Source organism: Lissotriton helveticus, chromosome 7 (assembly GCF_964261635.1).
Source record: "Lissotriton helveticus chromosome 7, aLisHel1.1, whole genome shotgun sequence".
NCBI classification, from domain to species: Eukaryota; Metazoa; Chordata; class Amphibia; order Caudata; family Salamandridae; genus Lissotriton; species Lissotriton helveticus.
In genome coordinates, this window is record NC_136068.1 from 1,652,980,504 (window position 1) to 1,652,997,606 (window position 17,103).

The 17,103-nt window shown below is 41.6% G+C and overlaps 1 protein-coding gene across 1 annotated transcript in view; it reads right to left on the minus strand.

Moving 5' to 3' along the window:
• Nucleotides 1-17,103, minus strand: part of LOC144767592 (IgGFc-binding protein-like) — a 246,147-nt gene that overhangs the window by 90,716 nt on the left and 138,328 nt on the right. The window contains exon 3 of the mRNA XM_078651001.1: nucleotides 4,086-4,121. Coding sequence (XP_078507127.1) covers nucleotides 4,086-4,121 — 36 coding nt within the window. The remainder of the gene's footprint in view (nucleotides 1-4,085; nucleotides 4,122-17,103) is intronic.

The following is a 17,103-nucleotide window of genomic DNA, read 5'->3' on the forward strand; positions in this document are numbered from 1 at the left end:
TATGTGTGATTCATGGTACTGATTATCTATTGAGTTATACCTATCTGAAAGTAGGTGGAGGAGTACTGTTTTTTCTTGTACCGTGATTGTTAGCTTGAACGTAGTGGCATAGCAAGGACAACACTCATAGCTGGGTATTCAATCATTTCACAATTGCAGTGACCATTGCAAAAAGAATAAATAATGGACAGAATGCTGAACATCTTTTAGAAAGTTGTCTTTTTCCTGCCGTAGCCATTTGGTGGCTTCAGCCATTCTCTTGGTCATGTAACTGGGTGTAGTTTATAGTCGGCATCATGTATTCTTCCATAGTCAGCTACCCACAATAGGGGGCTAAGGTGTGCCTGGAAGGGCCATCAGTGACAGAATGGAATGTAGGAGCTAGGTACAGCCTCACTTAGACTGCATAGGCATTGTCGTGCCTTCACACAAAAGAATATGTACCCCTTGTAGTTAGTCTGGAGCCACAGTAAGGAGATCAGGGCACCTGTGCACTTCAAAAGCATGCTGTATTACAGAAGGACCTCAGACACCAACTCTTCCATACACTGCGTATATTTTGACAGAAGGAGGTCTGCTGTGCTGCTATAAGGTTTGCCACTTTGTTGGACTTCTCCTCTGAAGGAACTGCTGCCCTAATATTCTGACCTGTTTCCTGTTGCCCACTTGCCTGATTGAGAAGAAATGGACTTGCATCCCATGAACCCTGAACTCAGGGTTACTCCAAGGACTAGTTTACTGGCCTCCTGATCTGAATCCTTGGGGACATTCAGCCTTTCAACAACCTTGCATCTGCACTCGGACTCTGCTATCGGTGTGTTTACTATGACAAGAGGTGCCACCCCAATCCTGTACCCTTGCAAGTGGACTTAATGTGCACTATCATCATCTCTAATGTATCTCCTCTCCTACATAGCACAAACCCAGGCAGAACTAACACATTGCTATTGTTGCATTGATTGGACATGTCACAAATACCCACATCACATCACAGCTCTTTGGAAGTGCTGCATCACCACGACGGTTCAATGCATCCTCAGTGCAGGCCCTCTCACCCCTTGTCCACGACCACCTTAAGGATGGTGCTAGGCTCTGCAATGCAGCTTTACTGCTCTTCAAAAGTGACATATTGCCCCAACTGTGTGCTGCATCCTCAACCATATACTTTGCATTGCAAACCCCATCATTGAGATTCTCAGTGACAATGTAGGTCCTTGCATTGCAGTCTCTTTGCATCTGAAAATGATGCATCGCTTTGTCCACATGACCCATCTTTGATGCAGGGCCATACAACGATCTATTGACTGGAATTAAAGTAACTTTGTTCAGTGGGCCTAACTGAGTTCCTGTTGCCGGCCCAGATTCCATCACAGTCAGTCTGAACTTGTGACTTTTTCCTAGTCTGGCACAACCAGAAATCCACATTTGGTGCTTTGTTCTTTTTGGCACTATTTTTACCTAAATCTGTAAAACTGAGTATCTTTGGTTCTATTGATTGGATTTTTGTTATTTGGGTCTTGGTTTATTTATTAACATCAGTTCAATATATCTACCTTGGTGTGTGATCATTTATGTGTGGTGTGTTCGCCATTTTACTCTTTAAAGTATTACACAAACACTTTGCACATGGGGCCCGATTCACAAAACTAAACTGAGACAAAAGTCTAACATTACGATTTTCGGTATTCACAAACTGCCTAAGTTTTGGTCATAAGTCTAACTGAGACCAAAACTTAAGTTAAACTAAGATAAAAGTCTAACTTTACTACTGGTAAATGCCCTTTGTGAATACCGACAGTTGTAAAGTTAGACTTATGTCTTAGTTTAACTTAAGTTTTGGTCTTAGGTCTAACTGACACCCAACTGACAGTCAAAAGTTAGACTTGCGTCTTAGTTTACCTTTGTGAATCGGGCCAATTGTCTCTAAGTCAAGCCTTACTGCTCTGTGCCATTCCATCTGTGGGTTGAGCAGAGGGTAATTTCTGCTGTGCTTGTGCCTTAACCTGACAAGGATTGACCAGTCAACCAACAACCCAATTTCTCACTCAGCCCAACATCGAGAGATTGTTGTTGTCTTCCAAATATACACCTATAACACATTCGATTATCTACAGTCTGTAGATTTTGAATCTTGAGGTATTATTTTAGTGATCTATATAAATAATATGTGTCTATTTTTTATGATTGTTTTTGAATGATGTTTTTAGCAAACGTAGATTTTTTCAGCATTAAACACACCTTTACTGGAGATAAAAGGTTATATATTTTGAGGTAGCCTCACCTTTGGTTAACAACGTATATTTAACAAGGACCCCCTGAAGACATAGATAATGTAGTTCCTAGGTCAGGGTAAAAATCTCATGTGACAAAAAACAACCTAGGCAACTAAAGATATGGAGGACAATGATTAATGTGAAGGGACACAAGCTGGCAATTATTCTGAAAGTACAATTTTATTCTCCAATTTAAAAACACAATAAACAGTGACAAAGAACAAATTTAAAAATATGTTAAGCAAGAAATTGTAATACAATGAAAATTTCATAAATCTGACATAGTGCATAAAATTAATTTATACAATGACTAATACATAATAAAAAACAAAAAGAGACAAAATATAATCAAATATTAAGAAATGAGTGGCCTAATGGTTCTCTACGCGCGTTTCGGCGACCAGCGCCTTCTTCTGGAGTTGCCACGTGATATTACGTAATTGTGCACTGCGATTAATACGGTGCGGCTGATGTGACGTATCGTATTGTTGTCTTTATAAAACTTCAAGGCAGTCTTTGATAAAGCCTCAATTTATGCGTCAAAGTACATTTATTTTTTCTTTTTCCAAAAGGATGTAGTTGGTGGCGTTTTAATGACGCTGAGTGATGGCTCCCGAATGTAGTTTAGATCAAATATAGTATATTGAAGGACCTCCCTACTCGACATTCGACGACAGGGCTCCTTCACTCATTTGGAGAGATATGCAGACATGCAGACTGGCGTCTTGGTTTATATTCAATAAAATATTTTAAAAGATCTCCCTGCCCAGCAAAAGCCAGCAGAGCTCCTTAAATCCTTTAAAAAGATGCGACAAATTCGCGTTTTGTTCAGAGCGATGGATGACTCTTGACAAGTGCACACATTGGTGACTGATTTTATATCTATAAGAGAGATTCCTGCCCAGTGATAAGGAGCAGGCTCTTTTATTCACTCGCACTGCAAGGATTCGCGTTTTGATAGGATGACGTATCGTCAATAGTAAATGTTTTAAAAGATCTCCCTGCCCGAGGCTTTTAAAACATTTACTATTGACGATACGTCATCCTATCAAAACGCGAATCCTTGCAGTGCGAGTGAATAAAAGAGCCTGCTCCTTATCACTGGGCAGGAATCTCTCTTATAGATATAAAATCAGTCACCAATGTGTGCACTTGTCAAGAGTCATCCATCGCTCTGAACAAAACGCGAATTTGTCGCATCTTTTTAAAGGATTTAAGGAGCTCTGCTGGCTTTTGCTGGGCAGGGAGATCTTTTAAAATATTTTATTGAATATAAACCAAGACGCCAGTCTGCATGTCTGCATATCTCTCCAAATGAGTGAAGGAGCCCTGTCGTCGAATGTCGAGTAGGGAGGTCCTTCAATATACTATATTTGATCTAAACTACATTCGGGAGCCATCACTCAGCGTCATTAAAACGCCACCAACTACATCCTTTTGGAAAAAGAAAAAATAAATGTACTTTGACGCATAAATTGAGGCTTTATCAAAGACTGCCTTGAAGTTTTATAAAGACAACAATACGATACGTCACATCAGCCGCACCGTATTAATCGCAGTGCACAATTACGTAATATCACGTGGCAACTCCAGAAGAAGGCGCTGGTCGCCGAAACGCGCGTAGAGAACCATTAGGCCACTCATTTCTTAATATTTGATTATATTTTGTCTCTTTTTGTTTTTTATTATGTATTAGTCATTGTATAAATTAATTTTATGCACTATGTCAGATTTATGAAATTTTCATTGTATTACAATTTCTTGCTTAACATATTTTTAAATTTGTTCTTTGTCACTGTTTATTGTGCTCACCTTTGGTTAATCCATTCTCAAACATGAAGGAGAAAACTGTGAAGAGAAAACACAAAAATTGTGTTAGTCAATCTGTGGGCAGTCCTAAGGTCTGTACATTAATTGCATAAGCACAACCCTGAGTTAAATCATATGGGGCACTGTATAGGGAAATACAGACGAGTTATACCAGTTCACAATTTGACTTTCATTAAACCATCATTTGCAACATTACAGCTTGATTTCTAGTTCTAGATGACACAGTTTCAAAAGTGTGAAGGTGGTGCACCTTTTTATTTCAGGGCTGTGCTTTACACATTGCATGGACATATAAACAAGCGCTCTGGTCTCTGCTGAGCCAGCACAGACCAATGTGATGGCCACAGAATGTCATGTACAAAATATTGTAGGCATATGAATGTATAGATATATATTTAACGCTTTCGGGCGTTTGCTAAATTATATATATGTATATATATACATATATATATATATATATATATATATATATATATATATATATATATATACACACACACACATATATATTACCTATCATAGTTAGGACCTATTTTCCATAGGAAATCCGCAACATTCTATTTGGAATAACTTTGGCGCCAGTTGACGAATGTTCGCAAAATGTTCAAAACCGGTGATGCGCTCCGGTCCGCTCCTATCCTGAAAGTCTTCACTGAAAAAAACATACGTTTCAGACAGGTTATAGTTATTTATTAGCATTTAAAAAACCTTACAAATTCACTGAAAAAACATAGGTTTCAGGGCTGTTATAGTTAGCTGGACATTTCACTCGTACAAAACCATTGAAATTCCACAGTTATAGTTATTTCTGCTAACTATAACTTGGGAGCCCGCAATCCACTGCTGATAATGTCACATATTACATCATTCATCACATGGTCAGTGACATCACTGATGACATCTCAAATGACATCAGTGATGACATCATCCAGTGAATGTGGTTTGGCTTGTTATTTAAATATGTTTTATATATATAGCAATGTGCATTGAAGAATGAGTGGATAGATGAATATAAATATCTAGATGGAGGATTTAGTAGCAGTGTGCTTGACTGTTTACTTGACTAATTTATAGTGTCTCATTAAATATATTGGATGGGGACTAAACTGTGTGAATATCTGTATCACTTTGTCAGTTGTGTAAACTGCTGCACCAGTTCTTTACTAGCTATGTAAAAGTCTATATTCGTTATCGATTAGTTAACTGAGTATGTGTATGGGAGAGTGAATGTGTGTGTGATTCGGTGGGGGTGTGTGACTGCCCAAAGATGTGTGAATAGTTGATTCAGTAGGTATATGAGTTTAAGACTACATGTTATAACAGTTGTTTGGGTGAGTGAATTTCTTTATGGGTGTGGTGTTGAGCAAATATATCTCTCAATGATACATGCCCAACAAACTAGAAAAATAAAAGGCAGTGTATGTGACATTTTTTGTATATAAATAAGTATACATAAGACTCAGTCATTGTATGAGTGACTGTATGGATAGCTGTAAACTTGTGATTTTATAACACACTAAGTATGAGTTACTATCTATAGGAATAAATGAAGTGGTGTTTGTAAAAGTATGTAGCTGAGTAAATGTAAGTATGATCCATCGTTTGCATACGTGAGTAGGATGACTGCATAAGTGAATAGGATGTGTGCTAGTGTGTAATGTCGATATAGGTGTATAAGTATATGTGATAGTGTTCTATTGATCATTGACAGCATGTATTAGTGAATCTATAGGTAAGTGATTAGATGTGTGTAGATCTAGGAATCACTGAGTGGGGTTTTAGAAACTTGTATTGGTGTGTCAATGGATTCAAATATGGTACTCGGTATTTTACAGTGAGTGATGAAAGGTTATACTACTGTATGATGAGGTGTATCTGATTGTCACGTGGATGATGTAATGAGTGATGTAATTTGAGATGTCATCAGTGATGTCATCAGTGATGTTACTGACCATGTCATGAATGATGTAATATATGACATCATCAGCAGCGGATTGCGGGTGCGCAAGTTAAAGTTAGCAGAACTAACTATAACAGAGGAATTTCAATGGTTTTGTACGAGTGAAATATCCAGCTAACTATAACAGCCCCGAAACCTATGGTTTTTTCAGTGAATTTCCAAGGTTTTTTAAATGCAAATTCCTAACTATAACATGTCTGAAACCTATGGTTTTTTTCAGTGAATTTCAAAGGTTTTTAAATTATAATTTTAAAATGTAATAATAGTTATATGTATTTTTGCATACTGATTTTCTACAATTTTTTAACTGTTTATTTTTACATATTTTATTCTTTTAATTACATTATATTTTTTAAATGACATTATTTTTTAAATTACATTATTAGATTATATAAATGGAAAAAAAAAATGTAAATATTGAAACTGAATTTTTTTTGTTTGATATTTTATTTTAATATATTTATACTAATTTCTTAATTTTTTTTTAGTTGGAATTACCAATGTTATCCTATGGAAGGAAATTCAATTTGCAGGTAAAGTATGTTTATGTTACTTTTGTAATTCAGTGCTGGACTCCTAGGTTCAGCACTGGGACCTCTATCTAAAACAGGCAAGTAATTACGTTTTTATCATTGGTACAATTTTTAGAGAACATTTGTAAGTTTCAAAAATCAACACTTTCAGCAAAAAGCAGGCAATGATATCCTACGGAAGGAAATTCAAGTTACTGGTAAGTACGGTTACGATTACTTTTCAGGATCAGTACTGGGCTCAAAGATGCAGCACTGAGGTCTCTCCTGATAACAGGTGAGTAAATCGGAATTCGTAGTTCGGCTGATTTTAGAGGAATATTTGCACAATCGTGAAGGAAGAGGGCGGGACATGAGGTGACATGTCTGCGCATTTTAAGTTGGAGAATTAATTCCTCCTCAATCCCGATGGTCCCTAGGGGCAAATTAGCCTACCAGGTACCTCCAGTATGCGTTCAGAGGCCATGCACCTTTTTACAACACTCTGCAACGCAGCTCTGTGGTGCTTATTTGAGGTACCTGGTGGGCTAGTTGGCCCCCAGGGACCCTTAGGATTGAAGAGGAATTAATTACCAAACTTAAAACTCACCAGAGGGATTGTTTGCACACATATCAGCTCAGGCCCCGCCTCCTCCCGTCACCACTGTGCAAAAGTGCCCCGTGGGGCGTTTTAAGTTGTGGATTACCTCCCCTTGAACACTGAGGGTCCCTGGGGTGGAACTTGCCCACAAGCTGCCGTCATTAGGCACCACAGAGCTGCATTGCAGAGAGGTGTAAAAAGGGACGTGGCCTCAGAAAACCTCTCTGCAACGCAGCCCCCTGGCGCATACTGTATGTTCCTGGTGGGCTAGTTAGCCCCAGGGACCCCCAGTATTCAAGGGGAATTCGCCAGGGGGCACATTTGCATAGTGCTGCAGCAAGGGGGTGGGGCCTCAGCGCCATGCTGTTTAAATTAAGAAGGGGCTGTGCGGCCCTCCTTCTTTTCCTATTTTGTCCTATTTTGTTAGACCTGGGGACCCCATCCCCCAGGGCCTGACCACTTCCTGAATACTTTTTTAAAAATAATTTGGAAGGGGGCCGCGTAGCCCCCACCCAAGGCCTTAATCGGCCCCGGGGACCCCATCCCCCAGGGCATGGCCTTTATTATGTTTTTTTAAATCTTTTGGAGGGGGGCTGCATTGCCCCCCTCCTCAGGCCCCATCCCCCGGGGCCAGGCCTCTTATTGGAGACCGTGGGGGCCTCCCCAAATCCCCCACGTTCCCAGCCGGCTCCGTGCCTTCGGCGGGAGCCGGCATTGCTTTTCCACATGGGGAGCAGCTACGAAGCAGCTCCCTGTGTGGAACAGCAATTTGGTTTGCATTTTTAAAGAGAGAGCAGGTTTCCCTGCTCTCTCTTTCAAAATGCAAACCAAGTTTGCTACGGCAGGGTGGGAGCCGCATGGCTCCCGCCCTGCCATAGCAAACTACAGTGTCCCAGGGTGGGCTCCCGGGACACTGCAGGAGCCGGTCCAGGGAGGTGGCGGTCCCCAGGGACACCACAAGGCTCCAGGAGGGGGGCCGCGTAGCCTCCCTCCCACAACCTACAAAGACCCTGGAGGGGGTGGTCCCTAGGGATGAGGGGTCTGTCACATACCCACCCAATTTACATATTTATAGCCCCTGGGAGGTGGCGTCCCCAGGGGCTGTGGGGGGCTTGAGCCCCCCCAGACAGGGTGGTGATCCCGGGGCTGCGGGGGGCTGTGCGCTCCCCACCATTTTATTCTAAAAGTCCTGTGGTGGCAGTCCCTGGGGCTGGGGGGGCAGAGACCCCCCACAACAATTTTAAAGAAGCCCCGGGGGTGGTGGGCCACGGGGCTGGGGGGGCCTGAGAGCCCCCTGCATATAATTAAAAAAAGCCCAGGGGTAGCGGTACCCGGGGCTGGTACATAAGTATTGCCCCTGGGATTTGGCCCCCCTGGGCGCCAATTACCAAAGAAGCGCTACATTTTTATTTTTTTATTGGCAGGATCCACGCACCCTGCATGCATTTTGCCAATTTTACAAAACATTAAAAAAAATTGGGGCCTTGGGGGTCCTTGTGGGACACCCTGAGCAGGCCTAGGGGGTCCGGGTGTTTCTACTCTGCCCCCTTTTTGTGTTTTGCATGTTTTTTTTCTTAGGTTTCTTGTTCCTCGGTTCTACAGAGGCACAAGATGGCTGCCAACCCTTCCTGAATTGGAGTGTTGACAGCCAATTAGGATACAGCTCGTGCTCGGCAGGGTGTGTTTTGGGTGCGCGGATCCACCGCAGCCATAGATATATGTGTGATTTAAATTTTGATTTTCTCAGGAACTACTGAACGGATTTACACCATTTAACCAAAAGGCATGGCTCTGAACCATGGTCTACATTTCTGTTAAATTTGGTGTAATTCCATTCAGCAGTTCGGGCTGTAGCTGCGATTAACCCGTTGACTGTGGCTGGAATTCCTCTACTGTGTGGGTGATTTGTGACTGGGCATGGTCAGGACGGCCCCCGGCGGAGCTCCGCACACGCCCACCGTGACATCGGACGGTTGGTTGCAGTCCGACGCATGGAAAGCGTTGAAGATCCCTATGGGGAAAACACGTTTTGGGACCCCCCTTTTTTCTTGGCCCCCGCTTGACGAATCACCCGAGACTTCCAGGATAGGAATGGACTGGAGCGGGCCATACATTTTTTTATATATATATATATTCACTGAAAAAACCATAGGTTATAGACCATATATAGTTAGGAATTAGCATTTAGAAAACCTTATTTTACTCACACAAAACCATTGAAATTCCATATATAGTTAGTTGCACTAACTATATATCGCGCACCCGCAATCCACTGCTGATGATGTCACATATTACATCATTCATGACATGGTCAGTGACATCACTGATGACATCACTGATGACATCTCAAATGACATCACTGATGACATCACTGATGACATCTCATTTGACATCATTCTTGTGCTAATACGATAAACCTCTTCAGACTCTAATATAACCTTAGATACACTCAGTGTATACAGACACTCACACACTGTCACTCATCCATGGAGTTACTCACACACCTAGTCAGTCATGCAAAGAAACAATCTCACCTCCATTTCCTCAACTATACAGTTATACACACCTTACTTATTCAAACATATACTAACACATATTTACTCTCTTATACAATCCCTGATACAAGTTCACAATGATCCATACAGCCACTCACACATTCAGTGGCTCTCATGCACAGTTATTTATATATGCCAACTCTCACATGTACTGTGTTTTACATATGTACTTACTATGACATGTAGCATTGAGATATCCATTCACTCATCAATACACTCATGCACACAGTCAACCGCCCATGTAGCTTTTTCCACATGCACTCTTGAACTCATACACCTAGTGAATCAACTGCTCACACATCTATGCACAGAGTCACACACCTCCCAGCCACCCCCACACAAACTCAATCTCCCATAGAAATACTTGGGCAACCAATTAATAACACATATAGCCTCTCGTATAGCTAATGATCAACACATGCAGCAGTTTACATCACAACAGACATAATGATGCACAAATTAAGACAGTTTAGTCACTAACCCATGCATTCAGTGAGACACATTTAATCACTCACTCATACAGTCAGTCACGCACCTACTAAATCCTTCATCCAGACACTTATACATCCACTCATTCTTCAATATCTAAGACATATTTTAACTTTACAGAAACATACAGTCACTGGATGTTGTCATCAGTGATGTCATTTGAGATGTCATCAGTGATGTCATCAGTGATGTCACTGACCATGTCATGAATGATGTAATATGTGACATCATCAGCAGTGGATTGCGGGTGCGCGATATATAGTTAGTGCAACTAACTATATATGGAATTTCAATGGTTTTGTGTGAGTAAAATAAGGTTTTCTAAATGCTAATTCCTAACTATATATGGTCTATAACCTATGGTTTTTTCAGTGAATTTTCAAGGTTTTGTAAATGCTAATTCCTAACTATATATGGTCTATAACCTATGGTTTTTTCTGTGAATTTCATTGGTTTTTTAACAGCTAATATCTGTAGCTGTAAAATGTATTCTTCTTTAAATCCAAAAATATATTTTATATGTTTATGAATAATTTTTTTTTAAAATATTTTTTTTTCTTCGTTCCCGCTTCGCGAATCGGGAAGCTTCCCGTTAGCTGACCTTGATGCCGCGAAATAGACCGCGAGCCGGTAAACGTTTCTTTACCGCAAGTGCCGCGTTAGAAAACAACATCGTGACGCCTCCCGTCCGCATGACGTTTCACGTTGTCGCGTGATACGTCATATGACGTGCTACGTTAGCGAACTGGTACGCGAAGCGAGTCGCAAAGCGCAGGTTTCTGGAAGCAAACCGGGAGGCCCTGCAAAGCGCTTAACGTAAACACAGCAAGTCATGTGACTTGGTAATAACACTTTTCATTGGTTCATTTCACTTTTGGTTTCCTAATGATGTAAGACTAGGTCATATAATCTAAAATGAACACTTTTGATTGGTTGAGAACTCTTGTTTTTCCCAAATGATGAAAATCCCTCCTTCTTTCCTCACTCTGACTTTCATCATTGTGAGAGAAAGACCCTTTGTGATCACTGAGCAATGGCTTCTTTAGTAGCTTCAGCTGGTGCTTCCCCACCACCTCCACCACATCCAAGGAAGAGTGGACCACCTGCTCAAGTTGTAATTCAACAAGAAGAAGAAGAAGAGGAACAGGAGGACGAGCACGAAGAGAGGCAGTTTTTGCCTGAGCAGCCCAGGACGTCTCACCGGAAAGAAAACTTCATTTGGCAATTTTTTAAAATTCCCAAAGGTCAGAAAAAAGTAAATGCAAGATACGTAACTTGCCTTATATGTCAAGATAGACTGTCCAGAGGGACCGACAAAAAATACAGTTTCGGAAACTACACAATGCATCGCCATATGACTAGGTGGCATCCTAACAACTACAGTGCTGCACAGTTTCGGAACGACCTAGATAATCTCCCTATTATGGCCAGAAGATCTGTTGTACCGGAAGTAACGGGACCAGAGGGCAGGGAGATGGTGCCAAATATACAAATGAGATTTGGTGATGTAAAACACACCTGCGCATTTTGCGATGGATTCATTTCCTACGGAGAAAAAAGCATCACTCTGATCAACAGAGCTATTGACTATCATATGCAAGTTTGTCCGAAACGCCCAAAATAATAAATACTTCTTTTTTTTGTTTTGTTGCTCCTGTTGAGCCCTTTACAATGAATCGTTTTCATTGCCCCCTCCAAGAAAAACCCAAAAAAATATAAAACTGTTCCGAAAAATTCAAAAACAGTAAAAAAATGTTCAGAAAAATAAAAAAAAAAGTTCTTTTCAGAACTACCTCCCCGTTATTAAAAAATTGGTACAATATTTGGAACTGTGCCAACCTCTATTTCTCTTAGTTCACTTCCTAGTTCGCTCGCTGGTACGCGAACTGGAAGCGAACCAAAAACAGTAAGTATAAGGGAAGGAAACACACACTTATGTTAAAAGAAAGACAGCTATAGGGGAGTAAACTAGAGATACCATTACCCGTAATCCACTGCTGATGATGTCACATATTACATCATTCATGACATGCTCAGTGACATCATCAGCAGAGGATTGCGGGTTTTTTGGCAACATGCCTTATCCACGGTTTAATAACGCTGCCTTTTGCTTTATATAAGTTTTCAAATTGTATGAAATATATACCAATAGGTCGTTATGAACCTTTAGGTAGTGCTTTTCTTCATGAGGTCTGGTCGCTTCCATACACATACAGATGTTTCAAAGATGATCAAGAAGTTTATCTGAATGGAGAGGAATGCACTGAGACGCCAGATCATTCACTAATGTGTAGGCACATACAGTTACACGATTCATGCAACAAACACCGACCAAATATGGCTTGCGTGTTGCAAGGCACGCCAGTTCCTGCTATCATCCCCACGTTCAAGTTGTTGGAAAATGGTAGTTATTTGATGCTCAATAATGAAGATTGTTCTGAGTTAATTAAAAGTATTCCTTTTATCGTAACAGTAAGTGAACGGGTTATTTGCTGCAGAAATGTTCTATTTCCTCCCACACATGAACATAGGGAGTTTTCAATCTGGCCACAAATACCAACCTTGGGACACGTTTCAACGGCATGGCAAGAATAAGAGCTCTTTTGTCTCAGAGAGAGGTGGCCTTGAGTTCGGCCCGTGAAACTTTCGTACTTCACATAGCGAACACCCGTACACAGGTTTGCCTTTCAATTTCAGCAACATGTTTCCGACTATCTTTAACGCATCCTCCACAAAATCCCTGGCACACTTTTTTAAAGTTGTTACCAGTGGTCTCGTGACTTCATTTGAGAAAATCTTTGGAGTCATCCCTGCTTCCTTTCATTGTATTTTCTGCACTCTGGTTCGTGGATTTGCATTTTTACTTGCATTACCAGCGGACGCTCTTGTGCTTTTTTACATTTTTAAATATGGATGTCCCTCCTATGCAACCTCCGACCCTGCAGCTGCTGACACTGTTCCGCAATCGCATGCTAGAATATTATGGCACAATGCCGTTGGCGATATTAAGCACGGCATATGGATTATCTTTTCGGTTCTCCTACTTCACCTGTGTCCAGCCTGTATTTCACTGCCTGACCTGTGATTTCGATTGGGCCATTGATTTGTGTCTCTGCGGACCGGTTTCTCCTGACGTCGACTTTAATCAGCTGATGACTCCTATCATTACTCACGAGTTGGTTTGTCCTGGCGAAAGGATTATGGCTGTGGCATTGATGCATGGACTACTTGGTCCCTGGAATTTACTGGCGGCAGCACAGTCTTTCTTGGAACAGAGCTTTCTTGAAAACCCACCGAGCTGTCCTCTGATGGTGATAGAGGATCCGGTGCTGGGAGAGCACGTATGTTCTTTTCCGCTTTTAAATTGGATGGCTGAACTGTTTTCGGATGAAGACGGTGACTTCCTATTGGAGGCTGTTGCAGCTTATTTTGCATACACAGTTATGTCATAGACCTTTTTCATGTTTGATATGCTGAGTACTAGCATTTCATTGACAATTCATTGACTTATTTGTCAAGTTTTTATTATTTACCTTGCCTATTGGCTTAAGACTCGATAAAGTACTTGGCTGTTTTATTTTTCTTTAGCATTAAATTTTCCTAGTTTTTAATGCTTTACCTTGCGGACCGTCCACATATAAACTTGCAATCTGCTCTCATGAGATGGCACTTCTATTATCTTATTCAGTTCGTTTCCGGATCATGAGGAGGTGTCATCTAGGTCCTGGATATCTTTACACCGTGTTAAGTTAGCATGGGCTCATTACCGGTTTAAACGCCATTTTTCCTTTTTTGCAACTTCTGCACACGACACTTAGTTGTTGCTTTAGCTTTCCACCTAGTAGTTCATCGTGGTTTACATGAGAATAATATGTTATTGGTCTACTATCTGCTTTACTTGTTAAACTATATCTGTACAGCGAGTGCTAAAGTTTCAAGAACAACACGATACAGAATTGTTATGAGGTCTGATCTCCACGACTTCATACTCATAACATAAGTGCAACTTCTGCCAATTCTGGGCATGAGGCGGGTTTTATATTGCTTTGCCGAACACACATACACAACAGTTGATGCGGTTCACATGAAGAGAGAGCTGGTGTATGCTGATGTGATTCCTTCAACTCTAAGACACTAAAGTATGGGAACGCCCTAAACCAACACAAAGAGACCTTCTTAGCAAATAATATAATATGTGTATTAGGGAGGGTGAGATATAAGCAGCCGCGGGCCGTGGAGGGAGTTACGATGGGGCAGGGAGGCGGGGAGGGGGAGAAGCAGGGTGGAGCCCTCTCTACCTTGCCCCTCCCCCTCCCCGCCTCCCTGCCCCACCGTAACTCCCTCCACGGCCCGCGGCTGCTTATAAGTGTTGCTAACTCTTATTCATTTACAGCATGTTAACATACTGTCACCATTCGCTTTTTATGTACTAGTAACTATGCTGGTAATTTTGCTACTGATAATATGTGTACTTGTATTCTCCACCCTGCTTCTCCCCCTCCCCGCCTCCCTGCCTCACCGTAACTCCCTCCACGGCCCGCGGCTGCTTATAAGTGTTGCTAACTCTTATTCATTTACAGCATGTTAACATACTATCACCATTCACTTTTTATGTACTAGTAACTATGCTGGTAATTTTGCTACTGATAATATGTGTACTTTTATTATCTAAGGTACTACGCCTGAGAAGACGGCATTAGTAAATAAACATTTCAAATACACATCTGTTCTTCTTAACTCCATGTTCTGGTTTCTAAGAAATCTATAACGACCGACTGTTCATGAGTTCCACGTATCCTGAGGTACTATAAGTTCATATTCTGGATTGTCTAAACATTGAGAGTTTGTTATATCCAATGTGACACTGTACCTAGCTTGCTAAATAGTTTTTGATTACTAACGTGAGTTTTGGGACACCCTAATTCGCCGAGGTTCCAATCCTCTGTCCACAGTTCTGTGTGAGAACAGAAACCCTGCGACAGGGGCACCCCCGACCCTTGCTGGAGCTTCATCACACTTGCGATACAACTCCAGCAATGCATTCGCCGAGGTTCCAATCCTCTGTCCACAGTTCTGTGTGAGAACAGAAACCCTGCGACAGGGGCACCCCCGACCCTTGCTGGAGCTTCATCACACTTGCGATACAACTCCAGCAATGCGCCACCTTTACGGCACAGATACATCACGCATCTGTGCTGTTTTTGCCCCATGATGCGCCGCATTGTAAATGCAGCACACCATAGGTGACGGAACAGCGGCACAGAATGACTAACACATCCCTGGTGATGCGCCAGTCATCATAAATGTATCCCTATGCTTCTTATCTTGTTAGAGATGAACCGCCATATGTATCATCAAAGTTATTTGCATTTCCTAAATAGCGAACTTTAAGGAATAAATAGCGATTCTTTACCATTCCTAGTTTGCGATGAGCTATTTGCTAATTAGCCGAATGTAGCCCAATGAAGCCCAATGTAGCCCAATGTAGCCCAAAGATGGCCGCCAGACACACAAAAAAACAAATGTAGCCCAAATATCAGCCAGATGTAGCCCAACTATAGCCCAGTGACAGAATGACCAATCAGCTTCGCAAACCTCCGTTACGCGAAGCGGAGCGCTGTTACAGATATATATCTTTTTTTGAACGTTAATTTCTCAAAATCCACTGGAGCACATATATTGAGACCTAGCAAAGGCACATCGGGCTACCAGTCCCTAATATTTTGCCAAGTTTCGTGCAAATCCATTCAGCCGTTCAATTATTATTATTATTTTTTTTTTTTGCCCCGCGGGGCCCTTTTAAAACCTCCACATCAAACCTAGGGGGTCAGCGAGGATCTACTATGCCCCCTTATAGTTATTTCCCCCTTTGTTTTGACCTCCTCTTGTCTCTCGATCCTACCGAGAGACAAGATGGCGGCCGCTACTTACTGTTTGGAATGTTGACAGACGCCGGAGAACCAATCAGCTTCGCTTCACAAAGCTCCGTTGCGCGAAAAGTCCGCGAACCAGTGCGCTGCCCGGTCCGCTGTTACAGATATATATCTTTTTTTAAACGTTAATTTCTCAAAATCCACTGGAGCACATATATTGAGACCTACAAAAGGCACATCGGGCTACCAGTCCCTACAATTTTGCCAAGTTTCGTGCAAATCCATTCAGCCGTTCGGGCTAAAAGTGAGGCCAACCGCCCTATGGAAAACTCAATGTTAAAAACACGTTTTGGGACCCCCCTTTTTTCTCGGCCCCCACTGGACGAACCCCCCCCAAATTTTCAAGGGCTGCTCAGAAACAAAATGTGCCATTTTCCTGAAAATGTCAGCCAATTCCGTCCACAAACGCCAAAGTTATTAGACATAGAATTTTCAAAAAACCCATAGAGAAAAAATCCTAACTATATATACCTACTGGCGACCGCCAGTAGGTAATGTATATATATATATGTATATTTGAGCAGCAACTGAACATGGAATAAACGTTTTGAACTGAGATTCACGGAGTCAGCGCCTTCTTTGAATGGAAAAGTTTGGTGTGGTAAAGAATATATATATATTACCTACTGGCGGTCGCCAGTAGGTATATATAGTTAGGATTTTTTCCCTATGGGTTTTTTGAAAATTCTATGTCTAATAACTTTGGCGTTTGTGGACGGAATTGGCTGAAATTTTCAGCAAAATGGAACATTTTGTTTCTGAGCAGCCACTGGAAATTTGGGGGGAGTTGGTCCAGGGGGGGCCGAGAAAAAAGGGGGGTCCCAAAACGTGTTTTTAACATTGAGTTTTCCATAGGGCGGTTAGCCTCATTTTTAGCCCGAACGGCTGAATGGATTTGCACGAAACTTGGCAAAATTGTAGGGACTGGTAGCCCGATGTGCCTTTTGTAGGTC